General features: G+C 45.8%; 1 protein-coding gene across 1 annotated transcript; it reads right to left on the minus strand.

The window, feature by feature from the left end:
* Window positions 1-1,081: 1,081 nt before the first annotated feature.
* On the minus strand, window positions 1,082-4,282 carry LOC113017557 (carboxy-terminal kinesin 2-like; the record flags this gene model as incomplete). Its single annotated transcript, XM_026160707.1, has 7 exons — window positions 1,082-1,470; window positions 1,681-1,835; window positions 3,059-3,134; window positions 3,286-3,360; window positions 3,452-3,591; window positions 3,830-3,968; window positions 4,100-4,282. Coding segments are annotated over 5 exons (552 nt in total), but the record flags the coding sequence as incomplete, so codon positions are not given.
* Between the last annotated feature and the right edge of the window lie 11,873 nt (window positions 4,283-16,155).

A 16,155-nucleotide genomic window follows, 5' to 3' on the forward strand; every position in this document is an offset into this window, starting at 1 on the left:
TGCTGGGATTTATATAGGTAGCGTGTTCAGATGACCCAATCACACTATTAAAACATGCTTCCTGCTGGGATTTATATAGGTAGCATGTTCAGATGGCCAAATCACACTATACATAACATAAGTGGTGGCTCGTCCGGGATCTTTGGACATTTTAGTGGAGACTGAATGTCAGTTTGTTTTGCTTTTAAGTGGGTGAGTGATGGTGTTCAGTGTAATTGAGCAAACTCCCTTTAGTGTGTTTCAGCTGGGTGACTGTGCTGCCCTTCCATCGAAGCACTTGTTTGTTGTTTTGCTTTATTGTTTTAGTTTGTGTTTGGTGGCTATCCTGGGTGGGGGTACGCTTCAGAGTTTGGTAGGAGACTATCTCTGGTCTGCTGCCTGCTCTCGAGTTCGCGTTTAAAGTTGCCTCGAGCCTGGTACACCACTGAAGACTAGGGTAGGGAAAGTAAGGGATTTGTTGTTTTTAGTGTACTTTTGGTTTTGTGTTGTAGCAGGTCAGGTAATCATTTTGGGTTTGACTGTTGTGCTCTTTTGTGTTGGTCACATGTTACTTTTTGTGTGTTCAGTGTGGCAACTTCAGATCCTCATGTAGGGGCATCCATGCTTAAAGATGCCAACTTGCTTCAGAGGAACTTTTAATTTGTTTAGGGGTCCTAGAGGAACCCTTTTAAGGGAGGTGGTGTTACGTCCCTCTGCAGCTTCTAATCGTCTCAGTGTTTTCAGCTGGTGCTAATTGGCCACACCTAGTCAGGTGTGGATAAAAGCATACCTGAGGCAAGCTTCCCGGCAGTGCACTAGTCTTTGCCTTGGTGGCACCAGCCATTTTAGCCAACCTGGTTTTCCATTTTAGGATGAAACCTCTTCTCACCCACACTCTGCTATTCATCTCTGTTTTTATGTTGCGGCTTTTGAGCCGGGTCGTAACACTGAAGATTACAAAGATCAACATTAAGACCAGTCTGTGCATTCAAAGCAGTGACAGAAAAGAGTGTGGGGCATTAACCCCCACTCACTGAAATGGCATCCAAGATGCCTTCATAACTTTAAGAAAAGGAAAGAAAAAAGGCAATAAAATGCAACAGCCTTTAAATTTGGTTTTATTTGTAGAGTAAATGTAATAGCGTACATGTTAAATAAACATTTAATTCCCACGAAACATACTAATGATATGGCAGACATCGAAACAGGTAAAAGAAACAATCATATTTATTCATTTTCATTAATTTAAAATACCCTTTACAAAGTATATATATAGAAACATAATCCAACATATGTGGAAAAAAAACAAAAAAAACTGACACCCTGCTTTAAACGCACATATATAAAAGTTACTCTTTTAATAATTTCTACTTTGTTGTCCTGATGACGCAGTCGTTCACCTGCATGTGGTGCAATCCAATTAGGCTGTCAGTAGTACTTCAGGTCTCCCAGCCCTTTGCCAGACAGGAGGAGACACCAACCCCCAGGTAACTCAAACAAAGATGTATTAATATAACATAAAACAGAGCTTTGACCTTGCAAGGTTAATATGTGTGCACGCCATATAAACATTGGAAGGTGTGATGGAAAAATGAATACATTTAATAAAGAAACGATATTGAACAATAAATGGAATATTTTAAAGTAGTGACTGTAAATTAAACTAAAGTGAATCAACGGGTGGTGAGGTGTGGAGCTTACCATGTGTGGCATGCCATCACACATGGCAACTGTCATGACCAACTCAGCGTGGAAACCTGAGATGAACCTAAAAAGTAGAAAACTCAGGGTTTTTTTTTTTTTAATAATTTCTACTTTTTGTTGGCAGTCGCTGTCCTGATGACGCAGTCGTTCACCTGTGGGGGAGAAAACAAAACAAAATTGTCAAAAATGTTAAAGTTACAGTGAAACTTCAAATCCTTGTACAATTCAGTGGTATTTATACTGTAAACTTAATCCCTATGCTGTAAACTGACATGTAACTCTAGGAATCACTCATTTCAGCCACCTTTGCCACCATTTTCCACATTAATTAGAAGAAGAAATGAAATAAATGAATCGATTAGCTCAAAGAAATTCCACTGCAGACGAGTGTTTTGGTGGTTAAACTGCAAAGCAAGCCACGCACATGGTGCAGGCCACTTCTGTGGGCTCTATCAGGGATTTATGTGACTAGTCGACTAATTGTCACTAGTCTGTATCAGACTTACCAGTCGTTCAATCTAATTGTTAACATTTTAATTGATGCCCAATGCTGGTACATTGTGTTCTAAATGTTAGGCAGCGATCTACCACCAGATGGTGCACTGTTGTTGAGAAACGCCATAAATCTATTAATCTACCCTGATCTTCTTGTTAACACTGAGATCGCAGATACACTCAGAGGAAATTAGTTTCCTGAGAGGTGGAAAACCTCTCCTTTAGGAGAGCAGTTAAGTCAATGGGGGAGGGGCTCAGAGTAGAGTCACTACTCCTTCACATCAAAAGGTGACAGCCACCTTGGCCAGGAGGCTGTTCCAGCTGGGCACGTCCTACCAGTAGGAGGCCCCAGCATCCTTGGTCATGCTAGCCAGTTTACATCTATCAGCTGTGGTCAGGAGTAGTCCTTCCTGCTGCCCCCACAACCTGACTAGAAAACGGCTGTATAATGTATTACCTGAATCATTCTCGCCACACTTAGACGTACTTTTAGATTCTCAAATGATTGTCATACTTTAATAGAACATCTTTTGTAGTAACGCATTTTCATTTGTATTTAACAGAATGTGATGAATGGTTTAAGATACCTCTGCGTCTAGTTTGACAGTTTCTATTAATCAGTTCTGAAAATCAACTCAATATCTGAATGTTCCTTAGTTTTACATTAGTTGGTTAGTCTAATTATTTCCCCCTCGATTAGTCGACTAGTAAATAAGACGCCAGGAACATCCCTACTCTTCAGACAAAATGTGAGTATGAATTACACACCAAGGTATTAAAATGGATATGGAGTATGGCTTTGGTTTACCATAAACAGCTGATGTAAGGACATCATTAATGTACTCTGTCCAATGAACACTGGAAACAAGACTGCACTGACCTTGCTGGCAAACCTCAATGAGTTCAGAGTTTCCCCAAAGCTGTCGGGCTCCGGAGCAATGTTAACAAACATCAAGCTGCAAATAAAGACATCCAAAATTAGTGCCAAAGAATAAACAGTCACAATCTGAAGTGGTGAGATCAAACGCTGTTAAATATTTTTTGGGGATAAATTCCTTCAGTTTTATGTGTCGTCATTATAAAGATTTGTGATGTCAACAAACTCACGTTTTGCCGTTTCCCCCCCAAACATCCCTGCAGGAGGTACGTGAGCTTCGAGTTCCTGTAAGCTACGCAAGTCTCCTGGAACACAAAGGCCAAAAAAATCATTAATAATGTAAATGTAAAGAAAGCAGGTGTGACATCTAAGACTACAGAAACTGCAGCTGCAGACCTTTTTGGCCAGAGCGGCGATAACGACGCCCAGGTTGGACAGTGAGCTGTTGATGGCGGTCATCTCTTTGAAACGGTCACCCTGAGACTGGCTCTTCACCATTCGCTCACTGCCAGCCAAGTCCACCAGGCACAGAGTGGCTACACACACAGAGAAAACCAACTCTTATAGGAAGCAGTGATCCGTTTTTCCTTCCATTAAAGGTAGTTTTAATACTTTACAAAACACTTCTTTTAGCGCTCAGGGGCTCAAACATTAACGTTGAGTCATCAGAGCAGATTTTGCACTGGTTACAGTAACAATAACTAACCAGACTAAATATTATAGATCCAAAAAGAAGAAACCACATTCCTGATGCTGGTACTTCCAGTGTGATACATTTGCACTTGACATCCCTGCCGGCATTAACTCCCTCAATATCCAGCTGGAAGACTGAGTGGGAGCGAGACGAGCGGTCATTCTGGGCTGTCTGGGCAGTGGAGCGATTCTGATTGGCCAAAGCAATCAGACGGAGAACCTGAGAGGACGAGGGAACATTTTAAAACATAGAGCATCGATAAAGTTTGATGTATTTTCAAAGTTTGGTAACATTTTGTCAGCAGATTTGAAATTAATTTGTTCTGAGCTACAGATGTCTGTCTGCTGTACCTGATCCTCATTGGAGACCCGCTCATAGGTGAGATTAGTGATTGTCAATTCGTTGCTGGCTGTCTTGCGGATCTCATGCTCAGGTCTCTTGCTGGACTTGCCGGTGAACACAAGGTCCCTCAGGGTCTCATTGTAAATTTCGACGAAGCTCGCTGTGAACGTGAACTGTGAAGTGAGTGGGGGTTAATGCCCCACACTCTTTTCTGTCACTGCTTTGAATGCACAGACTGGTCTTAATGTTGATCTTTGTAATCTTCAGTGTTACGACCCGGCTCAAAAGCCGCAACATAAAAACAGAGATGAATAGCAGAGTGTGGGTGAGAAGAGGTTTCATCCTAAAATGGAAAACCAGGTTGGCTAAAATGGCTGGTGCCACCAAGGCAAAGACTAGTGCACTGCCGGGAAGCTTGCCTCAGGTATGCTTTTATCCACACCTGACTAGGTGTGGCCAATTAGCACCAGCTGAAAACACTGAGACGATTAGAAGCTGCAGAGGGACGTAACATTCAGTATTGATATTTGTAAATGTAAACTATGAGGATTTATTTATTTTTAATTCTTTTCTTTTTTTTTCTTTTTTTTCCCTCTTTTTTTCTTTTTCCAAATAAATGTCCCGATTGAGTAATGAAACTAACCCAAAGGAGAATTCTAACAATATTAGACAGGCCATTCAATATGCTTTATCGTGGACAACTCGTGGCTAAAAACCCACACACACACACACACACAAACCTCTAATCAAACATGAAAACGGATAATCCAGCTGAAGCTTCAGACAGCCGTCAGACAGTGAAACACTGCCATCTGCTGGACTCGAATAACAAAGACGCTGCTTTGACGGGTGAGGGAGTTTCAACAAGTCTGCAACGACTCAAGCATCAAACTACAGAACTATTCTAGCGGACATGGTGCTCTAATGACTGCTTCATTAACGCAGGTCAGAAAGGATCAAACATATCAATAAATTATAAAACACAAAACGTCTCTTATTGCCCAGGGCTCAGGAAGTGAGTGTGTTCCTTATAGCCTATTAAACATTAGCAGGTTATTTTGATGTGTTACAGATGAAACAGCTATCCAGTAACATTCAGCTACAAAAACGCTTTTTTATAATTACTTTTTTACAGCTTCGCACTTTTACACAAGTTTTATCATCAGTGTCACAATGGCTGCTGCTAAAATTGAGTACAAGATATTTGTTGGCCTGATTAAAAGGTCTTGATGCGTGCTCAATCATCAGGGAAGTAAATCTCCAAAAGTTGATTCTGTTCTTCTGGACGTAGCGTTTTCAGTCAGAGAAACCAGCCGACTGAAGGAACAATGGGCTGGGAGGTCAGTTCCTTAATCATGATTATGCAAATTCTCATGACCATTGATCAACAACCACTGATCAATGGTCCTGAGTACCATTCACAGAGAGTTGGAGAACGGCTGCAATCACAGCATTGTAAGATGGTGACAGATGTACCCTTAGGCCCCCTCCTTGATTCAGAGAGGGTCTTTCCCTTTTCACGTAAATGGCCTCCTTGACTCCGCCCTCAAACCAGCGTTCATTGCAGTTATTGTTGACAATCACATTGTGTCGTGTAACCATCCAGCTCACATATTCAATGTAAATGATTTGTTGAACTGAAGACATGATGAATGTTCCTGCATTAAAACACATCCAGCCTAGTGTTCTCACTCTCCCTAAATGGATCTGTTACATTAGTGATATATGGGAGTTGTGTTTCAGTCTTTTCCACATGAGGACATTTACATTTAGTTTTTGCTTTACTGATGAGTGGCTGGTTAACCTGCAGTGGTTGAAGTATGTGTCGGTCGTCTGGAAGAGTAGGTGTAGAAGACGTCTTTAATGAATGTAATGCTCTGAAGGTGTCAGTGATTACTGTGAATTCATTATAAAAGTGGATTTCAGTGAATAAAGTGAATAAAGACAGGCCCTCATGGTGACGCTCAGGTGTCCATAAAGTGTAACAGGAGAGCTTTGTCATACTTTCAGAGATTTTACATGAGCCAGTCTTTCAAAAATTACATAAATAAATAATTCATTCATTCATCCACAGGAAACACAATGCTCATATCTGAAAGTAAACTCTGATATATATCCCCGACTAGAGTTACTACTAAATAAAGGATCGCCCCAAAATGACTAAATATATAAAGACACTCTCCAGAAGAAGTTAAAGGGATTTTATTTATTGTACAAGCAATATCTTCATAAGAATTACAAATTCTGCAGACATATTACCTTCTTACTGAACCTGAACAACTCACACACAGACGTGTCTGCTGCTTATCTTTGTTCAAATGTTACGGGAGGTCTGTTAAGAGAGCCTCCGTGCAAAAAGAATAGGAATTCTAGTAGGGACCAGCAACAAACCACCACGCACACACTGCAATGGGTTACACAAAATTTATTTGTTCTTCCTCTAGGCAAACTACCGGCTGAAGACAACCCTGGCCAGGGATCCAAAGCCCAAAGACCACCGCGGTCCGAGTTCTTCGCCTAGTTACAAACAGGGGAGAGAGGGTCACTGCACGAACACGCAACCAACACGTATCAATCCTGCAGCTCCCTAAAACAGGTTTGCCACCCACCTTTTCAGGCTTTAACTTTGTTCGAGGCTGGGTCTCCACATTACCTCCCGGCCGTTAAACTTCCCCGAGCTGGTCCAGTTCTTCTTATCGGGGCGCAGGAGGTCTCCAGTCTAGTGCTCGTTTTCCTCTTTTCCAACACGTCCCTTTTTTTCCAGCACGTCCTCTCTTTTCCAGCACGTCCTCTCACAGCTCCATAGGAATACGTCCTCCTTTCCACGTCCTCCGTTTCGTTAAAAGCAAAAACCAGGCCAGGCTAAAAAAAAATCCTTTCTATTAAAAATGCGCACACTTTGTCCTGGATCTCCGGGGCTCTCCTGCTTCACCGAGGTCCTACTAAAAACAACAACAACACTTCCTGCTTCCTCTCCCCTTTATAAAGAGGAACTCCAATCAGCCGCTCCCTGTATTCAACTCCGCCTCACTGGCAGCTGGGCTAGAGTAAAATCTCCCCTCCCACACAGGTGCAACAACCGTAAATAAACACAAAAACATGCAATTAATCCAAAACAAACTCAAAAACAAAACCAACAAAACTTAGGGGGGGGGGGGGGTTCTCTCCGTCCTTTCCCACCATGCTATACTCCGTGACACCCACCCCAACTTTTTCCTAGCCCGTCCTCGGGCACTCTACTAAGTATATCGAGGTGGGGGCTTCCCGAGATTTTCACGGGCAGATCTCCTTAAACCCTCCTGAGTTGCAGGGGCGGACTTGTTGGAGGACGGATAGTGACCTGGCCCTGGCATCTGCTGTGCCATACTCCATAGAAGTAACCACTGGTCTGAGGCTGTCGCTATATCATGCGCAGCTGCCGTTCCTGGTTCTAAGGCGCCACCTCCTGTTTTATCATTGACGGAAGGCAAGAAAGTACATATGCGCAGGCGATTACGATGGACCACTCTAACAGGCCCATCTTTACCTTCTGGCCGAACTCTGTAGACTGGGTTCATAGGGTTTGGCTGGCCAACTACAATTTGGATCTCTTCCTCCCAGTGTGCTGCCAGTTTACCCTGTCCGTCCCTTCTTGTCGTATGGACTAGAACCCTTTCCCCCGGGAGCAATGGTGCTGCCCTAGCCCCAACATCATACCTGTCCTTCATCCGGCCTGCAGCCTTCTGGCTGCTCTTTTCCACCATCTGGTATGCCAGCCTCAAGCGCTCATGATGTCTCCTCACCCACTCCTGCGTCGTGGTTGACTCCATGGGTCTCTTCGTCCCCATAAACAGCTCGCCTGGCAGACGAGCATTCCATCCAAACATCAGGTAATGGGGGGTGTAACCTGTAGACGCATGGACAGAGTTATTATAAGCCTGGAGCAGTTCGGGCAAACATTGTACCCACCGAGTCTGCCTCTCTTCCTCTAGGGTGGACAGCATATTTATTAATGTCTGATTGAAACGTTCACAGGCCCCATTTCCCTGAGGATGATAGGCAGTAGTTCGACTTTTCCGACAATTATAATACTGACAGAGCTCCTTTATGAGGGCGGACTCGAAATTAGCACCTTGATCCGAGTGCAGTTGTTCTGGGCATCCAATTGGCTGAATAATATGTTTCAACAACATCTTCGCTGTAGTTGCAGCGGTCTGGTCCCTGGTAGGTATTGCCCAAGCATACTTTGTAAACAAATCAGTGGCGACCAAAATGTACTGGTATGAGTCTGCCGGTCTACCTAATGTCAGGAAATCAACTGCCACGGTTTGGAGAGGTGCGTGTGTAAGAACAGGACTAAGTGGGGCCTGACCGTCACCACGACCTTTATGACGTACACACCGTTCACAGGATGTTGTCCAGTCCCGCACTCTCTTCTCCATTTGAAGCCAATAAAAACTACGGCGCAGCATCGAAAGTGTCTTTGCCACCCCCAAATGACCATTCCTTTCATGGAAAGCCTTCCATGTTGGTTGCTGTTCCTCCAAAGGAACAAGGATTTGGTAGTACGCCTCACAGGTGTTGGAATCCACCCCCCTGCGGACCAGAACACCCTCCAACAACTCCAGCCGTGACCATTGTTTCATGTAGTTTAAGACTGCAGTAGGCTCCTGGCGTCTTTCCTCCCCAGATGGCATCTTTCCTCGGGCCATGTAGTATCTCACGCTATGCAGCGTGGGGTCCTGCTCTTGTAAGCCTTGCCAGCATCCTGGATCCCAATCGATGTTCACAGCCTGAACCCATGCTTTTTCGTCCACCCTCTGTGGAGGCACCAAATCCTGGGGTTGCACCTGCAATGGCATTCTAGACAGAACATCAGCATTCACATTTTCCTGGCCAGGCCGATACTTAATATCAAATTGATAATTTGCGAGCTGGGCTACCCACCGTTGTTCCACTGCACCCACTTTTGCAGTCGATAAATGGACCAATGGATTATTATCAGTATAAACTGTGAACAGAGACCCCCATAGATAATCTTTAAATTTCTCAGTCACCGCCCACTTCAAAGCGAGCAGCTCCAGTTTAAAGGAGCTATAGTTTGCATCATCCCTTTCGGCGGGTGCTAAGCTTCTGCTAGCATAGGCTATCACACATTCCTTCCCATCTTGTACTTGAGACAGTACTGCACCAAGGCCCACTTTACTGGCATCCGTATAAAGCCGGAAGGGTAATCTGAAATCAGCAAAAGCTAAAATAGGAGCCTCGAGCAATTTCTGCTTCAGAAGATCAAAGGACTGCTGACAATCCTCATCCCAATTTATGGGGATATTCTGTTTTTTATTCTTCGGTACTCCCACTAGCAGCGAGTTAAGAGGCCTAGCAACACCCGCAAACCCTGCAATGAACCGCCGATAATAACCGGCAAAGCCCAAGAAGGAACGCACCTGATGAATAGTCTGCGGGGCCGGCCACTTCTGTACAGCGGCAATCTTATCAGGGTCCGGAGCCACACCCTCACTGTTCACCAGGTGACCCAGGAACTTCACCTGTTGCTGGAAAAGAACACATTTATCAGGTCGCAACTTCAGCCCATAGCTCTTCAATCTTGCAAACACTGCCTGCAGATGTTCTAGGTGGCTGTCAAAATCCGGTGAATATACTATCACATCATCCAGATAGACAAAAGCGGACTCTGTGATTTGACTTCCCAAACAACTCTGCATCAACCTTTGAAATGTTGCTGGAGCATTACACAATCCAAAAGGCATTCTTTCAAACTCATACAAGCCAAAAGGAGTACAAAATGCAGTTTTTTCCCTGTCAGCTTCAGAAACTTTCACTTGCCAATACCCACTTGCTAGATCAAGGGTGGAGTAGTATTTTGATTTAGTCAGCATCGTCAAGGTCTCTTCAATTCTAGGTAATGGATGGGCGTCTTTATGTGTCACTGCAGTCAACTTGCGGTAATCCACACAAAATCTCAATTCCCCATTCTTTTTCCTTACCAGGACAATGGGTGCTGCCCAGGGACTTGTACTCTCTCGCACCACCCCTGATCGAATCATATTATTCAGCAATTCTCGCACTTCCTGATACATTTTAGGGGGGATTGGCCTATACCGCTCTCTAATAGGAGGTGCCATACCTGTCGGAATAGAGTGCGTAATTACATCTGTGTGGCCATAATCCTCTTCGTCGGCAGCAAACACATCGCCCCACTTCCTCAAGAGACCATTTAACTTTTCCTGCTCCTCCATAGATAGATTCGACCGCCCTTGTGTCATAACTTCAATGTGAGGAGCTTTACCAGATGGTTCCGAGCTCACCTGGGATACGCCCACTTCAACGATGCCTGGCCTGGTTTGCTCAAACGTGACTTCAAAAGGTTCCTGAATGTCGACATTTTCCGTGGAGAATGTAGCCAGGGCCTCATAACGTCGTAACGTAATAGGAAAAGGATTGAGATTCCTTACTTTGATGGGGACCCGGCCTCTATAGACAGTTCCTAGCGATCGAGCAACGGCAACTGTACTAGGCCCTTCCAATGGCTCCACCAAGATACATTGTCCTTTCCTCAGTGTCTGTGGGGCCCTAGCCCAAATCACCTGCTCACTGTGCTCAGGGATCTTCACCGGGTGGCGGTAAGCGGGTCGCAGGGTCCCTACTTGTGGTACGGGGACAGCTGCCTGAATTCTTTGACAGTCCTGAAAAGCAGATGCCCACGCTTGTTGAGCGTCTACAGTCGAGCCAACAGGCCAGGTCTGGGTCTGCGTCTGAGGTTTAAAAAAAAACACATCCCAACATGGAACGATGATGTTCATACCTAATATAGGTAATGCATTAGAATTATTGGGGTCGTCCTTTGAAATCACAATTCCCATATCTTTCAGGGTAATGTCTCCCACCTGTACTTCAGCTAACACATAGCCCACGTAAGGAATAGCCAATCCATTCGCGGCCTTCAGCTTTAGCCAATTAAGATCACTCTCTTTCCCCGGCTCCTGTTCACCAAACAATCTCCTAAAACAGGCTTGTGGCATTAATGTTACATTAGACCCAGTATCCAGCAAAAATGTCACTTCTTTACCATCAATGAATACTTCTACTTGACGGCATGCCCCTAAAAATTGAGGGTGGTTTAACTGAGTTGGACCACTATCATCCTTTCCAATCACCTGGCCCATAGCGACTGGATTTACTCGTTTAAAGCCATCTGAGATGAAGTGCCCCGACACTCTCTTGCCATGTGTCCACTAACTCCACACCTACTACAAATAGGCTGCCCATGCTCATCCCACTTGTGCCGTGGTCGCTCCACTAACCGTGGGGTTTGCTTTGTCACCGGGGGTGGCTCGGACACTTCAACACCTCCCCTATATTGAGGGGAACTAAGGTTCCACCTTTCTCGCTCACCTCTAGGAGCTGAAAACGTCCGTGGCATTGGTGCTGGTCGGACAAATTCCCTCAGCTCCTCCTGAAGAGTATTTTTGAGATCCATAATTTGCTCCTTCATTTCTGCAAGGATCTCCACTTTAAACTTATCTCTCCAATTCAGAGTATCCTGCCACTTTAAATCCCCTCTTACTACAGCACAAGCGGAGTCCTCATGTACGCCATACAGCGCATCCGCTTCCAATTGCAGAGCCTCTTTACGCACCTGTTCAAATGAGAGGTCAGGATCGTGCCTTAATAAACGCCGCAGATCACGCTGTATCTCACCCTCCCTAAGACCCAAGACAAACTGATCACGCAGGTGCAGGTCAGCCCACTGAAACCCTTGTGGCTCTTTTGTCTGCAGGCGATGGCCCAACTCCCTTAAGCGTAACGTGAACTTTCTAATAGGCTCTTCTGTCCTTTGTCTACATTCATAAAACATGGCACGCAGGGTACCCACGGCTGTTTTGTCCCCATACAGTTCTTTAAGCTGAAGAAAGATGTTATCTGGCGTATCCTGCTCCGCTTGTTCCAGAATAAGAATTTCACGTCGTGATTCTCCTCCTAATGCACTCAATACAAAATCACATTGCTGTTCTATCGACCACTTTTGAGCACGGAGCATTGCGCTAATTTGACTCTCCCAATCTTCATAATTCGTATTAAGCCCACAAAATTTTGGTACCCAGGGCGCACCGATAAAAAATGGTGACGCCATATTCCTGGTTTCAGATAACTCATCCGCCATATTAATCAGTCTAAGGCAGGTAGGTTTGTATACTGGTCACAAATCCTGTCGACAAACGCCAAATGTTACGGGAGGTCTGTTAAGAGAGCCTCCGTGCAAAAAGAATAGGAATTCTAGTAGGGACCAGCAACAAACCACCACGCACACACTGCAATGGGTTACACAAAATTTATTTGTTCTTCCTCTAGGCAAACTACCGGCTGAAGACAACCCCGGTCAGGGATCCAAAGCCCAAAGACCACCGCGGTCCGAGTTCTTCGCCTAGTTACAAACAGGGGAGAGAGGGTCACTGCACGAACACGCAACCAACACGTATCAATCCTGCAGCTCCCTAAAACAGGTTTGCCACCCACCTTTTCAGGCTTTAACTTTGTTCGAGGCTGGGTCTCCACATTACCTCCCGGCAGTTAAACTTCCCCGAGCTGGTCCAGTTCTTCTTATCGGGGCGCAGGAGGTCTCCAGTCTAGTGCTCGTTTTCCTCTTTTCCAACACGTCCCTTTTTTTCCAGCATGTCCTCTCTTTTCCAGCACGTCCTCTCACAGCTCCATAGGAATACGTCCTCCTTTCCACGTCCTCCGTTTCGTTAAAAGCAAAAACCAGGCCAGGCTAAAAAAAAAATCCTTTCTATTAAAAATGCGCACACTTTGTCCTGGATCTCCGGGGCTCTCCTGCTTCACCGAGGTCCTACTAAAAACAACAACAACAACACTTCCTGCTTCCTCTCCCCTTTATAAAGAGGAACTCCAATCAGCCGCTCCCTGTATTCAACTCCGCCTCACTGGCAGCTGGGCTAGAGTAAAATCTCCCCTCCCACACAGGTGCAACAACCGTAAATAAACACAAAAACATGCAATTAATCCAAAACAAACTCAAAAACAAAACCAACAAAACTTAGGGGGGGGGGGGGGGGGGGTGTTTCTCTCCGTCCTTTCCCACCATGCTATACTCCGTAACACAAACATGATGTTTTATCTTCTCTTCAAAACACATTACTCATCTTTCTGGCATCGTGTTACATGAAAACACCTGCATTCTACCTGTGTCATTGTACCACAAAGACAATGATTGCAACACTGTGCTTGCAAAATAGAAGAAATAAGACGACCAGCAAATACATAAAAGATGGTAAAAGTCAAATCAAATCAAATCAAATCACTTTTATTGTCACATCACATGTGCAGGCACACTGGCACAGCACATGCGAGTGAAATTCTTGTGTGCGAGCCCCACAAGCAACAGAGATGTGCAAACACAACAACACAAACGAGCAAAATACAAGAATGGCTAACCTGAAACTAATAAATATATGTACAATATATAATAGTGTATGCATTTCTGGATGTGTATACTAAATATTTTCCTACGTGTGTGTGTGTGTGTGTGTATACACATTTTTACAAATTAAATAGTAAAAAAAATAAAATAAAATAATAATAATAATAATAAAATATATAAAATATACAGAGTTGAATATGTGCAAAACAAGTGGCATTTATATACAGTGTGGAGTGCATAATGTTGAAGTTCCAGTAGTGAAGCTGAGGTGTCTATGACGTGTTCAGCAGTCTGATGGCCTGATGGAAAAAGCTGTCTCTCAGTCTGCTGGTACGGGACCGGATGCTGCAGAACCTCCTTCCTGATGGAAGTAGTCTGAACAGTTTATGGCTGGGGTGACTGGAGTCCTTGATGATCCTCCCCGCTTTCCTCAGGCAGCGCTTCCTGTAGATGTCTTGGAGGGAGGGAAGCTCACCTCCAATTATCCGTTCAGAGCACCGCACTACTCGCTGGAGAGCTTTGCAGTTGTAGGCGGTGCTGTTGCCATACCAGGTGATGATGCATCCAGTGAGGATGCTCTCAATGGCACAGTGATAGAAGGTCCTGAGGATGCGGGGGCTCATGCCGAATCTTTTCAGTTTCCTGAGAAAGAAGAGGCGCTGCTGGGCCTTCTTCACTGTTTTGTTTGTGTGTACTGACCACGTAAGATCCTCAGCCAGGTGTACGCCAAGGAACCGGAAGCTGCTCACTCTCTCCACAGCAGCGCCGTTGATGGTGATGGGGGTGTGTACTTCTCTGCACCTCCGGAAGTCCACTATCAACTCCTTTGTCTTTGCGACGTTGAGGGTGAGATGGTTGTCTTGACACCAGTGGGTCAGGGCGCTGACCTCCTCCCTGTAAGCCGTCTCATCACCATTGGTGATAAGACCCACCACTGTAGTGTCGTCCGCAAACTTCACAATGATGTTAGAGCTGTTAGTGGCTGTGCAGTCGTAGGTGTAGAGTGAGTACAGGAGAGGGCTCAGTACACACCTCTGTGGAGCACCAGTGTTCAGTGTGATGGGGGATGAGGTGATGCTGCCCAGTCTGACCACTTGGCGTCTGTCAGACAGGAAGCTAAGGATCCAGCTGCAGAGGGAGCTGCTCAGTCCTAGATCCTGCAGTTTCCTGTCCAGCTTCGAGGGAACGATGGTATTGAATGCTGAGCTGTAATCTACAAACAGCATTCTCACATACGTGTCTCTCTTCTCCAGGTGTGACAGGGCAGTGTGTAGTGTCAGGGCTATGGCATCATCAGTGGACCTGTTGTGGCGGTATGCAAACAGTAGAGGGTCCAGTGAGTCGGGTAGTGCAGAGCAGATGAAGTCCCTGACCAGCTTCTCGAAGCATTTGCTTACGATGGGGGTCAGGGCTACAGGTCGCCAGTCGTTCAATGAGGAGATGGTGGAGGATTTGGGTACAGGGACGATGGTGGCCATTTTGAAGCAGGCTGGGACTACAGACAGAGAGAGGGAAAGGTTGAAGATGTGCGTGAACACTCCAGCCAGCTGAGCCGCGCATGACCTGAGGACGCGGCCGGGAATCCCGTCCGGACCAGTAGCTTTGCGTGCGTTCACCTTCCTGAAGCACTTCCGCACATCCTCCTCAGACACAGTGTGCGCACTGACGTCATCCGCGGTGCGCACACTGTCCGGTCTCATGGTGTTCGCTGTGTCGAATCTAGCGTAGAATACGTTTAGATCCTCACACAGAGAGGCCGTGGTCTGCGGTGTGCTGGTTTTCCCTCTAAAGTCTGTGATCGTGTTTAGTCCCTGCCACATACTCCGAGGGTTGTCAAACTGTTGTTCCACCCTGTCCCTGTACTCACGTTTGGCTGCTTTGATCGTCTTCCGGAGTTGGTAATGTGCGTGTTTGTAGTCCGATGTGTTCGCGGAGGCAAAGGCGGTGTTCCGTGCCGCCAGTGCCGCGCGAACATCTCCGTTAATCCAGGGTTTTTGATTTGGGAAGGATTTGACTGTTCTGGATGGGACGACATCTTCCACGCATTTCCTGATAAATCCACAGACTGAGTCTGTGTATTCATCAATGTCTCTGGCGGCCACGTGAAACATTTCCCAGTCCGCGTGATCAAAACAGTCCCGCAGCGCAGACTCCGATTGGTCCGTCCAACAGTGCACCGCCCTCCGGGTTGGAGCTTCCTGTTTCAGCTTCTGCCTGTAGGCGGGCAGGAGCAGGATGGAGCAGTGATCTGATTGGCCGAATGGGGCGCGGGGGAGGGCTTTGTACGCATCCCGGAAAGAGGTGTAACAGTGGTCGAGTAGCCGGTTTCCACGTGTGTTGAAAAGGATGTGTTGATGGAGTTTTGGTGAGACTTTCTTCAGGTTTCCCTTATTAAAGTCTCCGGCTGTGATAAACGCTGCCTCTGGGTGTGCGGTTTCCTCGCTGCTGATCGCGCTGTACAGTTCCCTGAGTGCACGGTCAGTGTCGGCTTGTGGGGGAATGTAAACAGCCGTAATAATCACTGCTGTAAATTCCCTCGGTAGCCAGAATGGCCGGCACTTAATCATCAGGTACTCCAGGTCCGGTGAGCAGAAGGATTTGATGCCTATGCACGATTAATCGTTA

The sequence above is a fragment of the Astatotilapia calliptera genome, unplaced genomic scaffold, assembly GCF_900246225.1.
Source record: "Astatotilapia calliptera unplaced genomic scaffold, fAstCal1.2 U_scaffold_15, whole genome shotgun sequence".
NCBI lineage: Eukaryota > Metazoa > Chordata > Actinopteri > Cichliformes > Cichlidae > Astatotilapia > Astatotilapia calliptera.